Raw genomic sequence first — 16,977 nt, 5'->3', positions numbered from 1 at the left:
GAGGTTCTCGCTACATAGGAAGCAGCACTGAACACAGTCCAGTCAAGGATTCATGATAATTTTAAAAATACAAGCAGCAAGAGATGGTCGAAAAAACAAGATCACGAAACAACAATTTAGAAGGATAAGGATCAAAACGAAGCCCTGCTCTACTTGGAAGTTTTTCAAAGCGAACCTATATATACCTATACCTATACCCTACCTTTACACATAAATAAATAATAAAAGTTCGATACACTTCGGCTGCCAAAAAACAAACACACTTGTATAGAGATCACGACATCAGCAGAACTTGTAAAAACGTGAATTTATTAATAACATAAGTAATATAAGTAATATAAGATTTGCATCACAGTTGAGGCACCGTTAGGCAAAGACTAAAAAGTTTTTTGTACTGATTCAATGCGGTCAATATGTATTCCATTCCTCCAGACGGGAAACCCGTACTTCAGACCATTTTAAATAAAACCAAGCACACCCCTAGCTTTATTTACGATGTACGAAATTTGATGGGAAAACTTTAGTTTTGGGTCGAGAAGGACGACCAGATCGTTTACAACAGCACTTCTATCCAAAGAGTATTCACCTCGAGAACAATTTGACAAGATAAAAAGCCATCATCTTATACTTAAAGGCTTTTAAATGAAGTAAATTAACCCGGCACCAGTTTTGAAAGTGACTTAAATCGTATTGAAAGACTTTATGGCAGGAAATATCCTCGTACTGCAAAAATAATTCAACATCACCTGCGTTCATAAGTACGCGAGAATGACTTATAACTAAGAAGGGGTCGTTAAAAATGAAGTAGAGAGTAGCGGGCCGAGATGGATCTCTGTGGAACGCCGGAAGAAACACGGAGAGGATTATAAGTGGCATTTTTAAAGAGGACCCTTTGAGTTCTGCCACTCAGATAACTTAAATCAACTGAAAACACTAACAGTTCGAGTTTCCGAACCAAAAGTAAGTGATTTAGTCGAATGTAGAATGCTTTACTAAAGCACTTACCATGCAACATACAGACTGGTCATTTCATACAACGAATTTGGACACAAAAATTTGATAGTGGGAGGCCCCACGGGCTCTCAGCAGCAGGCCCCGGCGCTTCGTGTGCTTTCGGGTTTTTTGCTCTCTCATTCTTATTCTCATTTTTATGCTCGCGCACTCACTGCACGAGTTCAGTCGTTCAGTCGCAAAGAGGCGCATTTTAAAGAAGGTTGCCCGGTGCTTGAATTGGTCTTTGTATGAATGCGTGATCATGCATTCTCATACACGGGAGCATGTGTGCGTTTATTTAATTTCGGCGCATCAAGAATATTTTGTCTTTTGCCACTTTTCAAACTTGGTACCCTAAAAATATGGGCGTATTTACTATTGGGTTATGATAAAAATAAGAATATTATATGTTATAATATATTTTATAATATTTCAGCATACATTTTATTTTTGTTTACAAATTCAAATTAGTGGTAGCAGTAAAATGATTTACATATATCGCAGTCATGTATATAAAATAAAATAAAATATCTCGATAGGTTTCAATAATCCTTGCGATATGCCATGCTGCTGGTTGTGTATTAGACTCATAAAGCAATTCAACATCATCAATCGATATGTTGGGTGTTGACGTGGCCCACTTTGGGCGCTGTTGTAGAGTAATCAGGTACTCCTGATGCCACTTTTTCCAGAAGCCTTGATACAAAGTTTGAATGGTTTGCCAGTATCCACATCGACCCACTAGAATATGCTTTATATCAGGATCCGCTAGAGAGGAGTTAGCTTCTGTGTCCGGTGTGTAGCATAAGGGGCATGAGTTTATCACTGCACTGATTTGTGTGAGCAAGGTGCGCATCTGCTCAAAGGTGAGCGTAGAATTCCCGATGATTCTGTGAAGATGCAGTTTTACACATATACTTGCGGATTCCCACTTCCCTCCCCAGTGAGCTGCTCTCGGAGGAATGAATACCCATTGGATTCCATCATCCGTAAGGGTGCTGGTGACAATGTCCTGATGCTGTTGTGATGATAGCAGTTCTTGCAATTCGTTCCGTTGTCTTTCCACGTTATGATATGAAGCGCCGCAAAGCTGCCAAAAACGTTCCTGTGGTCAGATCCGTAACGAGTTCCAATGTATGGCCGAGGTGACCAACCAAACATAAAGGCATATGAAGCCCTTGCTTATCTGCGGCTTGCGTAATTTGGCATCTTTAGGAGAACTGGTCCTGCATAATCGCAACCAGTGTTAGAAAATGGAAGTGTTAAGTTATACGCACGCTTGGTAAGCCCGCCATTTGCTGATGTGAGCAAGACAAGCAATCATGTGTAATTTTCCTTATTAGATTACGTGCTCCAAATATTCAGAATTTTTGCGAACAATAACGAAGAGTGAGAAAACGCCAGGGTGCATGTTTACTCGATGCTCGTGCTCAAGTATTAGCTTCGAAATGCGATGAGCTTTTGGTAGCAAAACTGAGTGTTTGGCCTCTGTTGGTAGCTGCGAGTGGTGCAGACGTCCGCCAACTCTCAGAAAATTGTGCTCGTCAAGTTGGATTTCGTACGCGCTGGACAAATCGTATAAAGAGCCGATAATGTGAATGAGCATTAGCCAAGAAGACACTCGAACGACGAGTTCATCGAGTGGATGCAATGAACTTGGATCAGCAATTGTAGCCAAACAGGTGCTTTTGACTTCTCCTTGAATGCGTTTGTCTGATATAAATAAACCAAATCGTGAGTCGTTCAGCTTTGCCGAGTAATACTCTTGGTCCCATAGCCACTCAGGTCCATTCCTCCACAAATTAAAGTCCATCAGATCTGCAGCCATCAGACCCCTGGATGCACAGGGTATGATTTGGAGTCCACGTGACGCCAGGCTTGCATAGGAATGATTTTTAAGATTTCCGAGGTCCTGTTCCCAACAAATGTCTTAAGCTGAGCCGGTGCATACGAAAGCCAGGAGAGAACTATGCACTATGAGTCCGTCCAGGCAAAAACGGTAATCTGTTTGTGTCGCAATCCATAATGATCGAGCATATAAGTTGCCTCAGAAGAAGTGCAGCGCAAAGTTCCAGGCGCGACAGCGATTGTTGTTTTAGTGGTTTTTGCAGCCACTATTGACACCGAAAATGAGCAATCCTTTTTAACCATCCTGCTGTAGACAACAGCAGCGTAGGCCCTTGTTGATGCGTCGGAAAATCCGTGGAATTCAATGTTGGAAATTGGAATTTCTGAAGAATGTCTAGATCTGCTCGCCATTTTAACCAATTGTCTGCCAGTTTGCTTGGCTGTTGATCATCCCAATCCAGATTGAGAAGTCAGAGCATTTGAAACAATATTTTTAATTGAATCACGATGGGTGCCAAAAGTCCAGAAGGATCAAATATCCTTGACACGACCGACAAGACTTGTCTCTTTGTACAGTTGGGATTTGCAGCTAGCCCAAGAGCTTAAACTGGCCACGGTTGAGTAGTGCCCTTGGAGTCGATCGCTCGTATGCAGGGAGTATTAGATACCCATTTACCGAGCTCAAGATTAGCGCAAGACATCAGCTCAATCAAGTCGTTTCGGTTTCGTAATAGTTCATCCTCGCTATTCGAACCAGTAAAAACGTCATCAGCGTAAAAATCATCCAGCAGGATTTTCGCAGCGTTTGCTGTTGATGATTGACAGCCAGTTGCTCCAGTACGCGAATTGCCAGAAATGGTGCGCTTGAAGTTCCGTAAGTCACTGTGCATAATTGGAAATACTTGACATGATCGTTTGGGTTCTCTCGTCACATAATTTTCTATTTACAGCAAATAGATCGCGCTGGATACTAGGAAGCAATTTCGTCTGGCGGTACTTCTCTCATGTGTCAAAGATTGATGTATTCCCCTTTAAAGTATACGTACTGTGTACTCAGCTGCTCGTTCTGTTGTTATCGTCGCTCCACAGATTTAAGACGTTTGAGCGCTTATTGAAGAGCACCTCCAAATTCAGGGTTCGGTGTGTTGAATGGAAGTTCCACGATATACTTTCCGTTCTCGTTGCGATGGTGAGTGATAAGAAAGTGCTTCTCGACTTGTTGATACTCCGGTTCCGATTTGGTGCTATTTGAATGTTTTCCAGTTCCCAAAACTTCTGAAGCGATGCGTCAATGTCCATTGTTGTAGTTAGTGCAATAGCGTTGCTTGGATGGGCTGCCATGCCAGCCGAAGACCGATGAAATTGCGATTAGATCGCCCTTGTTGTTGTACAGCTTTCTAACAGTAAATAAGGACCAAACGTGTTCACTGACCAAAAGAGTTTGCACTGGTGCGTTTGCGTTGAAGTGTGTATCTGCCAGCTGGAGATTCTTGAATACCTCCAGTGACGATGCGTCGATGTTTTGTCTTTCTAGCGAAGAAGTGATTATTCCCAGCACGTGAGCGTTGACAACCAAGTTATCATCCGATATACGCGACTTAATATGGAGTTTGCTGCATCCCCTTGTGGTGTTGCTTTCACCGATGTGTTTCCTGTAACCAATATGCGAAATGAAGATCGTGCAAATTCTAAAGCCTGGATGCAACGTTCGGAAACATAAGAAAGCTCGGAGCCGGTGTCCAATAAGATTCGGCATGTTAAAATGTCTCTGTTCGCGTTCTGAACATACACCATGGCAGTGGGTAGTATGCTTCACTTGATTCCATTTTCCTTTGAGAATACTACAGTGCCTGGTGCACCTACAACCGCTGGTGTGCCCGCTCCTTGGGCCAAGTGACTTGTTGTGACGGAAGTGTCCTGATCAATCGTGTTGTGCTCGTTTTTTCCTTCTATTTGGGCAAGATTTCCAACAGTTTGTTGATTACCATGTATATGGAGAAGGGAGTGATGATGTCTGCATTGCTTGCATTTGTATGTTGACTTGCACTTTCTGACCCCATGTCCAGGACTCAAACAGTTGAAGCATAATGATTTCTCCTTCACGTCTTTGAACGCCAGACGGACCCAAAAACTGCTGACAGCCATACAAAGTGTGCCCTGTAAAATTACATTTGGTGCAGCTATTGCCTTCAACTGCAACCATCGATTGTGTGACCCTTCTGGGCTTTTCGCCATACATTGCTGATTTGCCTACAGCCGCAAGCTCCCGTTTACTCAGCTCTAGTTCCTCGCAGCGGGAATCTAGAAACTTGAAGAATTCCTCAAGAGTGGGTGAGTCCGTGTCCATAATGCGCTCAATCCACCTGCGCCGAGTGTCAGCGTCAAGTTTCTCCAGTGCCAGATAGATGATCCAGCAGTCTCGTTCTGTTTGATTCACTTCATCCAGCCCTCGAACAATTTCGTTTGCTCCGTCAGACACCTTGCGTAAGGTTGTTGCATCAATTTTAGTGGTAGTTGGCAAGCTCAAAAATTGCTCCAAAAATGAATAAACAATGTGCCGAGGATGATTGTACCTTTCCTTGAGACGATCCCAGGCAGTGCTATAAGCCGTATCAGTAATTGCCAGGAGTCGCACTAAGTTGGAAGCTCCACCTACAAGAAGTGTTTTCAAGTGACGAATTATCTGAGTGTTGGACAGATGCTGCTTGTTATGAATTGTGCTCTCATAAATATCTTGTAGTTGTCTGTGTAGTTGCCAGAAAACCGCTTGATTTGAATTTTGGGCAATTCGCTCTGTGCTGCCAGACCCGATACCGAATGCGTCAGCACCTTCATACAGCTTCATGTTTAATACTTCCCGATTTATTGCTAGCCGCTCGAATAGTTGTTGGTTTTGTTGCAGCAAGTTTACGATGACGTCACTGTTTGAATGAAGCACGTTGCTTCCACTTCCCATGCCTGCAGATTTACTCGGTTGTAGAGCATTACTTTTCTCCATGAGTAGTGCGTTTGCCCTTAGAAATTTGGATTCGTAGGTCGCGTTGTCGATCTCCGGATCAACATTACCTTCCACATTCTCGTGAAACTGCCTGCGGCAGTTCCATACGTGTAGTGTACTCCGACTGCGCAGTAGACTCCGTTTGTTCAAAACATGCCAGTGTGCGTGTAATGTTGACCTTGAGCCTGGCACGGCTCTTCACTAGTGCTTTTAATTGATCCATTGCAACCAATTACCCTGAGTTCCAAAGCACTTCACTAACTGTCCAAGAATCTGGTACGATGGACTAACAATATGTTCAGGAATAAGACAAGCGGGGCTTCGTGGACTGTATGATTTTATTCTTTCCAGTTGCGTAGCCTATCTGGTACTGAATTGAATTTCTCAACGAGACGCTATAGTTGCGGCGTTGCCAACACTAGAAAAGTGAATACATAAAATATAAGAGAAAAGTTCTTCTTAAAATATAAGGATATAAGCGATGTCAAATTACGCCAAAATTATAAGTTGATTTAATTAGATGCAAGCGTTCAGGAGCAAAGCCCTTTATCACAAATGAAGTGTACTCCAATAGGCTAGTGGTGGTTGACCTCCGTTTCAAAAGCCCGTGTTGACGCGGAGAATTAACTGATTTACAAAGGTCTGCAAATGTGGAGTCGTAATATTTCAAAAATGTTTGGAATAGCCGACAACATTCTTTGAATCCAGTATTTGGTTATATTCTTGTAAAGACTCTCCCAAATATGTGGAAATTAGGGAATAATTTAAGAAGGGTTTGCACAGAGATTCCGCACTCGGTCCATGGCAAATAAACAGGTTGAATATCTAATAGCAGAGAACTGTAGTTTAAGGTGGAACAGAAACTGTGTAGGAAAAAGTATGCGTTGAATGTGTTGAGGTAAAATAAGTCGTTTGAAATAACTAGGCAAATAATTCGGGTATTGCCTGATCTTTAGTTGCAAAGTAAAGCAAAGAAAGATAAGTATTAGGTTTACGCTTAGTGTTAACAAAGTTATAAAACTACTTAGGGTCCTGCGAGAACTGCGCCCTACAACGGTTTTAATAGTTTTTATAAACTCAGTGAATCTCAACCGAGCACCTAAAAATCTAAAAAACCAAAAAAGGAAGCAAACTTAGGCAAGCCGAAGTTTATATACCCTTGCAGCTAATGCAAAAACTAAATATTCTTTAAAACATTAAAATTATGTTTTACTTGTTTATGTTAATGTTTATGTTTATGTTTATGTTTAAATACATTGAAGCTGTGATGATTTGCAGCTCAATTATTACATAGTTATTTTATAGATTTTTATTATTTCTATGGGAGCTATATGATATAGTCGTCCGATTTTGATGAAATTTAAAACGTTATTCTGAAATATTTAACCATTACTATATGTCGAAGATCTAAAAAAAAATTAAAAATCAGCAAAGTTATAATTTTTTTTTTATTTTTCCGATTGTTCCTATGGGAGCTATATGATATAGTCGTCCGATTTTGATTAAATTTAAACCGTAATTCTGAAATATTTAACCATTACTGTATATCGAAGAGCTAAAAAAAAAATTTAAAAACAGCAAAGTTATAATTTTTTTTATTTATTTTTCCCATTGTTCCTATGTGAGCTATATGCTATAGTCGGCCGATTCGGCTCGTTCCGACTTCTATACTACCTGCAATAGAAAGACAACTTTTGGGATAGTATCATTCAGATAGCTTTAAAACTGAGAGACTAGTTTGCGTAGAAACGGACGGACAGACGGACTGACAGACGGACAGACGGACGGACAGACGGACATGGCTAGATCGACTCTCCTAGTGATGCTGATCAAGAATATATATACTTTATAGGGTCGGAGATGTCTCCTTTACTGCGTTGCAAACTTCTGACTGAAATTGTAATACCCTCTGCAAGGGTATAAAAAACAGGGTATAAACAGCCGGTTTATTATAAAGTGTGGACTTCACACTTCTTAGGAGTTTCAGTTGTTAGCTAAACCAAGGTAATTTGTTGGAGATAGACGAATAGTACCACGGAACACAAGAATTAAAAAAACATTTTATTGCAGATTGTATTGCATAAGTAGAGATCGGACCAATCAAAGACAAATATAAAATTATTTAGCCTCAAAAAGACTGCATTGCGAAAACAATGTAATCGCTTAGCATACATTTCTGATTTCCTCTTCTATAACAGTACCCGTGTCGATTTTCATACCGAGAAAATAGTGAAGTGGATCTACTCTGGACAGAAGCACGGCTTCAGGTTTTGTTACAAAGCACAGCGATTAAATATGTTTTAAACGTGGTTTATTTGGAAAAAAGATATGTCAAGCAAGCCATCAGTTAAGTCATATGCCATAGGTAGTAAGACATTTAATTTTTTTTCTGTTAATCACGTATTTTTAGGTAAATTAAAATCTCCTAGAACTACCAACTAATCCATATCGGGAAGTTTGTTAATTGTGGTTAAAATAACCAGAATCTTCAGGCGTTGGTCGATTATAAAAGAATGTCATATAGATTTAGCTACAAGGAACGATAACTTAATGGAAATTAAGTCAAAATTATTATATATTAGATACAGTAGCAGTATTAGATACAGTATTCGATACAGCGTTGAATAATATATTATAAGACATAATAGGTACCCATTATCTTGTGTATTTGGACGATATTGTCATATTTTCAACATCTGTGCAATCTCTTCGATATTCGAACGTCTTCGCAGATCAAATCTTAAACAACAATTAGATAAATGTGAGTTTATGAAACGAGAAACTTAATTTGAAGGAATCAAGGCAAATCCAAATAAAATTCAAGCTATTCAAGATTCCAAACTCTCCGAAACAAATTAAATTGTTTTAAGGCCTTTGCGGATTTTATCGCAAATTTATAAAAGACTTCGCAAAAATCGCAAAACCAATGACTCTTTGTTAAAAGAAAGGAACCAAAATAAATGTTAAAGATCTCAGTTATAACGAAGCATTTGAAAAATTAAAATCTTTAATACGTAACGACCCAATTCTCACATATCCGGATTTCAAAAAAAAAAATTGATTTAACTACAAATGCAAGCAATTATGCATTAGGTGCTGTTTTAACACAAGAAGGTAAGCCTATTTTTTTCGCCAATAGAACTTTAAATGAACATGAGTTAAATTACGCAGCTTTTGAAAAAGAATTACTTGCTATAGTTTGGGCAACCAAATATTTCCGCCCCTATCTTTTCAGAAGAAGTTTTAAAATATGCTCAGACCATAAACCGCTTGTTTGGTTACATAACATAAAAGAACCTGATATGAAGTTACAACGTTGGAAAATAAAACTTAGAGAGTTTGATTACGAAATACAATACATTAAAGGAAAAGAGAATCACGTAGCAGATGCTTTATCAAGAATTACAAAAAAGGAAACTAAAGATTAAAAAATTGAAGAAGTTTTTCAAAATGATGATGAATTAGAAACTACAGTAGCAACAGTGCATAGTGCACAAGAAGATAATGGTAATTGCATATAGATAACTGAACGACCTATTAACGTTTTAATCACCAACTAATATTTGAAAAAAGAAATCAAGACACTAACGAACTTACTCACTACTTCAACAAAACTATTAACAAAATAATTTACAGTGACATGACTGACCGTTTAGCAAAAGATATAATTATAAAATTCATATGTGGACATTATTTTGTTATGTTCATAAATAATGACGGAGACTTTGCTGTCTTTCAACGAGCTTATAAGGACTTAATTAAACCAAACACTCTTACAAAATTAATGATAGCTTCAGTTATACTTCCAAACTTGCCCACATAAGCAGACTTCCACGAAAATATATTAGAAATACATGAAAAGACGATACATCAAGGCATTAAAACTAAATGTTATTTCCCAGACGCACAAAAACTTTTTCAAAACATTATAAATAAATGCGAGGTTTGTAATTTATGCAAAGCAGAACACAGAAAAATTTCACTCCCTTTTGAAAAGACTCCTGAAACCCAAAATATTCGTGATAAATTGTTATTGACTATTATTTTATTGACCTACGTAAATTTTTTACATGTATTGACATTCATTCAAAATTCATTTCTATTATAGAAACAAGAAGGGAAGCAAACTTCGGCAAGCCGAAGTTTATATACCCTTGCAGCTATTGCAAGAATTAAATATTTTTGAAAACATTAAAATTATGATTTACTTGCGTATATATCTAAAAACATTGAAGCTATGATGATTTGCAGCTCAATTATTAGATAGTTTTTTATATTTTTTTATTATTTCTATGGGAGCTATATGATATAGTCGCCCGATTTTGATAAAATTTAAAACATAATTCTAAAATATTTAACCATTACTATATGTCGAAGAACCAAAAAAAAAAAAATAAAAAACAGCAAAGTAATATTTTTTTTTGTATTTTTTTTCCAAGTGTTCCTATGGGAGCTATATGATATAGTCGTCCGATTTTGATTAAATTTAAACCGTAATTCTGAAATATTTAACCATTACTGTATATCGAAGAGCTAAAAAAAAAATTTAAAAACAGCAAAGTTATAATTATACTTTTGCAGAGGGTATTATAATTTCAGTCAGAAGTTTGCAACGCAGTGAAGGAGACATCTCCGACCCTATAAAGTATATATTCTTGATCAGCATCACTAGGCGAGTCGATCTAGCCATGTCCGTCCGTCTGTCCGTCCGTTTCTACGCAAACTAGTCTCTCAGTTTTAAAGCTATCTGCATGAAACTTTCCCAAAAGTTGTCTTTCTATTGCAGGTAGTATATAAGTCGGAACGAGCCGGATCGGACGACTATAGCATATAGCTCCCATAGGAACAATCGGAAAAAAAATAAAAAAAAATTATAACTTTGCTGTTTTTTTTTTAAATTTTTTTTTAGTTCTTAGATATATAGTAATGATTTAATATTTCAGAATTACGGTTTAAATTTCATCAAAATCGGACGATACATGGTCAAATCTATTTAAATTAAACACATAACGAACAATTGAATTAAATTCTAATGTTAGTTTGCTCATATCTCGCGAGTCGCAACGACCAAATATTTCAAAATCGTAGAATAGTGTAGAAACGAAGACGGCTTTGGCGATTAACAGCTTTGTTGCTTCTGGCGGGAATAATTTTATATCGGAATGTTTACGTAGCACGCCATATGTTCGCCCGGTTACTGTTCCTATGTGCTTGCTCCTAGACAATGTGTTACTGAATGTAATTCCCAAATTTACTGCGTGTAATACGTGTTCAATAGGTTATTGTTTATAAATAAATTATGTAAAGTTAAAGTAACAACGGGTCTTTTGCCGATGAATATGCATTTAGATTATTTTGGGTTTATCCCCAAGCCATTTTCTTTTGCCCATTTCTCAATTACAGATAACATTATATTCCTTCTAATAACTTTGGAAAGAAAAGGTAGGATGGAAATTGGTCAATAGATATTGTTGGCCTTTCGTATCGGAATTATTTTTGGTCTTTTCCATACCGTCGGAAAAAAAGAAGTATGTAAAGAAGTTAAACTAGAAGTTAAGAACTAGGATCTTTATGTTACTATTCGAAACATTTAATTGACAATCAACATTGTTGTTACGATAAATAGCAGACCAGTCACATACATTTAATTCTAGTTCCAGAGCTCGATAGTCAAAATTTGTATAGTCCTTATATTTAAAAGAATGAGTTGTATAGTCTAAATTAAGGTCATAAGTAAGAAATATAAGGTCATGTTTTGAGAAAGCTGGTACTAAAATCTGGTTATAAAGTAAAATCTTGTTTGGGTCAATTATGAGGAAAAGGTCAAAAAGGGTATCAAGATCATCAAGTAGATTATTTTCCTTTCAGAGGTTGCTATTGAAGTCACCTGCAAGGATAATGTCAACATAAAAAGCTGATAAGTCCTCAATGGAATCAATGACGAAATCGTATGTTATTGTACTGTTTTCGTATTATTTATGCCAGATATTTCTACCAGTAAAAGTTCTAGTGGACTATCTTTTGAATATTTCGACTTCATTTTACATTTAAGATTGTTATTGACATAGATCGCGACACCGCCAGCATGACTAACACGATCAGCACGATACACATTATAGCCATCACACATAGTTCACGAGTCGCACATATCAGATGTAAGCCAGGTTTCTGACAAACATAAGACATTCACATTTGACTGAATAAAAATTAACCTAAGTTCATCAATTTTTCTTAATAAGCTTTGTGCGTTGATATGAGTAACTTTTAAACCATTTTTGAAATTGCTTATTACTTTTATCAAGCTACCAGTTATGGAACCACCTGTTGTACCCGACCTTTTGATACTTAAGACTAGCAAGCTCAATTTTTAGAATACCAAAAACGTTTTTTAAAAACAATAAAAGCTAATACATATTTAATAATAATAAAGATATCTTAACTAGAGATTCGAAGAGAGTGCATTCAAAGTAATTAAGAGAGAAAGCTATCATCTGCAGATGAGGTGGTCTTTCTCCCCACCAAAGCTTGAGTAATAGCAGCATTTGAAGAGGTGGTGAGAGGATCGGCGTACATCAAAGAAAGCTCTTCTATCCTCCCGACGCAGTGAACGCCCACTTTTCCATCGCAACGGACATGCACAAGACCGCAACGTATAAAACCAGCAGAGAGGAGACGACGCGTCTTCATTTGCATTGCATCTTTAAATATTTTGTAATTCTCTTTAGAGAGCTGCTCGTTGATGTATACTGCAGCGTCTGATCCGAGAGCTGACTTTTTCTCTCGCGCCGGTACAACCCAATTTATGTAAACAGTGATATCTTCTTCCGGACGTTTTTATACCCTTGCAGATGGTATTATAATTTCAGTCAGAAGTTTGCAACGCAGTGAAGTAGACATTTCCGACCCTATAAAGTATATATATTCTTGATCAGCATCACTAGGAGAATCGATCTAGCCATATCCGTCTGTCCGTACGTCTGTTCGTCCATCTGTACGTCCGATTCTACGCAAACTAGTCTCTCCGTTTTAAAGCTATCTGCATGAAACTTTCCCAAAAGTTGTCTTTCTATTTCTATTGTCTTTCTATAGCATATAGCTCCCATAGGAACAATCGGAAAAAAAGTTCTTCGACATAGTAATGGTTAAATATTTCAGAATTACGGTTTAAATTTTAGCAAAATCTGACGACTATATTATATAGCTCCCATAGAAACAACCGGAAAACGAAATAAAAAAAATTATGCTGTTTTTTAATTTTTTTTTTTAGTTCTTCGACATATAGTAATTGTTAAATATTTAAATGTCATCAAAAGCGGACGACTATTTCATATAGTTTTCTTGAAAACTATAAAAATATGTAAAATTTTTTTTAAATGTAACTTTTCTATTTTGTAATTTTTTTTTTTAATTCTTTTTGATTTATAAACAATTTGATAGTACAGAAGTACGCTTTCATTTTTATTGAAATCGGAAAACGATTTCATATAGCTGCCATAGGAACTACCGAATAATTAACCTGCAAATCAACATAGCTTCAATGTTTTTAAACATATACGCAAGTAAATCATAATTTTAATGTATTCGAGATTATTTAATTTTTGCAATAGCTGCTATTTAATTTTTGCAATAGCTGCAAGGGTATATAAACTTCGGCTTGCCGAAATTTGCTTCCTTTCTTGTTCAATTTGATAATAATCACCGGGTCAACGTGCGTGTTTTGTGTTTTACGGGCGCGAAAAATGTATCGCTTACGTGGCGGCGGTGTCAGCTGGAGATTAAAGCACAGTTTGTGGTACAGAGCTCGTAAGTTTTCCCCGTCCAAATACACACATCGCAAGAGCTGATTGCAATGTTTTCGGCAGACTGCTTCGCTTCTAGCCCCCATATTTTTTCACCCAGTGCATGCAAGTCAGCTATTTCCTGATTCAGCTGGTCGACCGGCTCACCCAATTTATCTTGTTCAGAGCGAAGATCAAGTACTTTGCGTTCTAGGCCTACGATTCGTGAGCCCATCTCCTTGACATCTGCGGCGATCATGTCCATCCGCTTCTCGATACTGTAGAGGATGCGTTTTTCCGCTTCATGGACATGTGTCGCGATTTGGTTGGTTTAAGGAGCTCCAACAGTTGTGGCGAGGGGCGTCCGAAAGGCGTTCACTGGCAAGCCCAGCATTATTACGGGTGCGCTTTGTTCGGTTGCTCCGTAGTAACATTATTTTGTTTTATATTTTTGTTTTGAAACGTGTTTATATGATTGTTTTGTAACGTGTTTATATGTTTGTTTTGTAACGCGTTTATATTTTTGTTTTGCATGTAGATTTAGTTTTTCAGTTATTGAAGTGTGGATTTTAAGAGTGCACTTGGAAACTAAACTGTGTGAGTGTTTGGGGACCTGTGCACTGAACTATGGGGCCAACGACCACATTTTTTGGCCAAAACCCATTTTTTAAAAGTCTAATCTTAAATGTTGCAAGCACAAAATTTTAACAGAGCGCATTACTGTTAAGCTATCAGCTGTCAAAGTCAGCTGTTTGTGCAACTTGAAGCGAGCGCTGTTAAGTCGTAAATTTTTCTTCCAAATTTAACACTAAAATAGGAGCAAAAAAACCAATTCAAGTGCAATTTTTTGGCATGCAGTCCAACAATAGTGGTTTGTAATATGTGTTTCTAAACGTGAATTGTAGTTATCGATTGTGACGTCCCTGTTATTTTGTGTAAGTTATAACCCCAAAAAATATAAAAGCTTGTAGTGATTTGTTATTTTTAAATAGAGCTACAAAGTGATACAAGCACTTTCAAACTCTTAAACTTGTTACATGTTGTAGATTATTCAATTACTTTTTTATTCTGTTGGTATAAAAGTGCACTTTTGCGCACTTTTTCTGAAAATAAACTTTTTAAGTTCTAACCTCAAATTTGCAAACTACTAGTTTTTTAACATATGGAAAGCAGAGGCGACAAAGAGTGCAAAGGAGATTGCCATCTTCGAATTTTTGAAAGCGTTAATACGTTGTCCTTGCTCCAAGCAAGATGAGGCAATTTTGTTAAAAAAAAAGTCAAAGCCTTTGCTACAATATAACTCAGAAGGGGGCAAAGTGCAAAAGAAACTAAATTTTTTTCAGCCAAAGGCATTCTTCTTGGCTAAGGAAACGAAGCGACAGAAATAGCATCCCTGCAGGCGGGCAATGCTAGATAACTAGTTCAAGCTGCAAGTGCAGCTTTAATAAAACGAAATTATAGATTTCTTTATTTCAGAGTTTTTTAAACAATTTTAATACAACTACTGCGTTTGCTCTGAAAATAACTTCTCCCAAAAGAAAAAAACCTGTTGTATCCTAACAAAAAGGTAAGACCACGCCCATTTTTTTTCCAATCGTGTATTTTTTAACATTAACTTCTGAATAAAAAAAAATGTTTTTTTGTTTAGTATTATGAAAAAAAAAAAAAAAAAACTTAAAAAAGGGGCGTTACCTCGCCCATTTTTTTTATAAAACCTTGCTTTTTGTATCATAGACTAAATTTAAAAAACAAAACCCGTTTTCTTTGTTCGTTTTTAAGTTATTAATTAATGTCACAAAAAGTAGTCGTTTGGCCCATAGTGCACTGTGTGGGTTTGATGTTTGATAGAAGTAGAACCCGCAAAACAAAAACAAAACACACAGCGGCTGTGAAAAATAACTTTAAACAGTTCTTTTGTTGAATATACTGTTTTATCCGTTAAGGTGTTTTATCCGAATAAAATATCGATATGGACAACTTTAACCAGAGAGCAATTAAATATACGTCTGCTCACAATAAATGCTACACTTTATTTTAATTTTAATTTTTTTTTAATTTTTCAAGGCTGCTGCAGATTTGTGTGCAATCGATTGCAAGTGAAATAATAATTTCAGGTGGCTATTGCATACGCTCGGTTTCGAAACTCTCGAAACTCCAAAGCTAAGAGGCAGCCGTAGCTAGTGAGTGGCGAACTTGAAACTAAGACGTGAGCTTTGCCTCTGGTTTCGGAAAGTCGGTCAGCGAAGATAATCTACCGCGAAAACCTCCGTATCGATAGGAAGAAGCCGACAGCCAAAGGAACTGCGTGAGATGATTAAAAGGAGCCCTGTTCGATTTATTTCCTGTGCTGAGCGACAAACTTTTCGTTTGATTGTATATCGAATTTAGGATAGATAACCTATTTGCGGCATCCTCCACTTTTTCCCATATGGATTTGACATGGTCGCGGCCTACATTGCAGGTAGATATGGTTGGAGTAGCAGCAGCAGAATTTTTGACGCTGGCTTCGAAATGACTCAGACGATTGGAAAAAGAAATAGACTCGAAAATTAAGAATTAAGTTTATTCAATTGCTGAGAATATTAATTTGAAATTTAAGAACCAAATGGCATATACGACCACACTGAAATTCTTAGGGAAAGACTTTTGTGTGCACCCAAAAATATAATTAATTAATGGCGAACTAAAGAGTATATAAGGTCTAACTGACGCATGGAGGTAGGATTTCTAACTGTATTGTATACAGTAGGGAGTATAAAATAGATAATCAAAAAGTTTACTGGAAATAAAAATGTATTGGCTGCGTAGAACCACTCTGCAATATTAGGCGAATATGTATTTGTGTCTAGGGTAGAAAATCTGCTGTTTTTGTTTTGATTTGTAATGAAAAATAAAAAAAATTAAACAGTAAAGCTAACAAAATCTATTTAGTGTTATATGTGATATAACTGAAATGTTTACAATAAGCAATGTATACTTGGAAAGGCTACCCCAAAAAGTTTGTACATTTTATATTTTATCTAATATATAAAACCAAATTTTAACAACAATTTTACTTGCGAATGACAAAACTAAAATCCATATCCTACCATCTTTTCTTTATCAGTGTTTGTTGTAGTTTATGTCAATAGTTGCCCATGATATTCCAGCAAAAGGCCGAATAATATAAAAAGGGCGGGAAAAAATTTAAGGTCCTATAGCCGAAGCCCATTGGTGCATTAAATCGCATTTGGCCTAAAGAGCATTTATTACATAATGATTATCATAAGGCTAAATGCCGCCTTTAAAACAAATGCGATAAAAATTCATTCGCCCCCAACGTTTTAAAAAAAAAAAACGGAAAATACCGATATTTAACGA

General features: G+C 37.0%; 1 protein-coding gene across 16 annotated transcripts in view; it reads right to left on the bottom strand.

Annotated features, from left to right (window-relative positions):
- The window catches only part of LOC128264036 (calcium/calmodulin-dependent protein kinase kinase 1), a 97,108-nt gene that overhangs the window by 62,356 nt on the left and 17,775 nt on the right, over nucleotides 1–16,977 (bottom strand). For 7 of the 16 annotated variants that reach the window (XM_052999334.1, XM_052999332.1, XM_052999331.1 and 4 more), the window contains one exon: nucleotides 1,482–6,257. The exons of the other annotated variants lie outside the window; for them this stretch is intronic. In XM_052999334.1, coding sequence (XP_052855294.1) covers nucleotides 4,823–5,839 — 1,017 coding nt within the window. In that variant the 5' untranslated portion in view covers nucleotides 5,840–6,257 and the 3' untranslated portion in view covers nucleotides 1,482–4,822. Of the gene's footprint in view, nucleotides 1–1,481; nucleotides 6,258–16,977 lie in introns of those variants that run through there. 16 annotated transcript variants of the gene reach the window in all.

This window comes from Drosophila gunungcola, unplaced genomic scaffold (assembly GCF_025200985.1).
Source record: "Drosophila gunungcola strain Sukarami unplaced genomic scaffold, Dgunungcola_SK_2 000053F, whole genome shotgun sequence".
In the NCBI taxonomy this organism is placed as follows: Eukaryota; Metazoa; Arthropoda; class Insecta; order Diptera; family Drosophilidae; genus Drosophila; species Drosophila gunungcola.
Note: the sequence above shows the minus strand (reverse complement) of the source record. Positions and strands in the feature narration are given on the sequence as shown.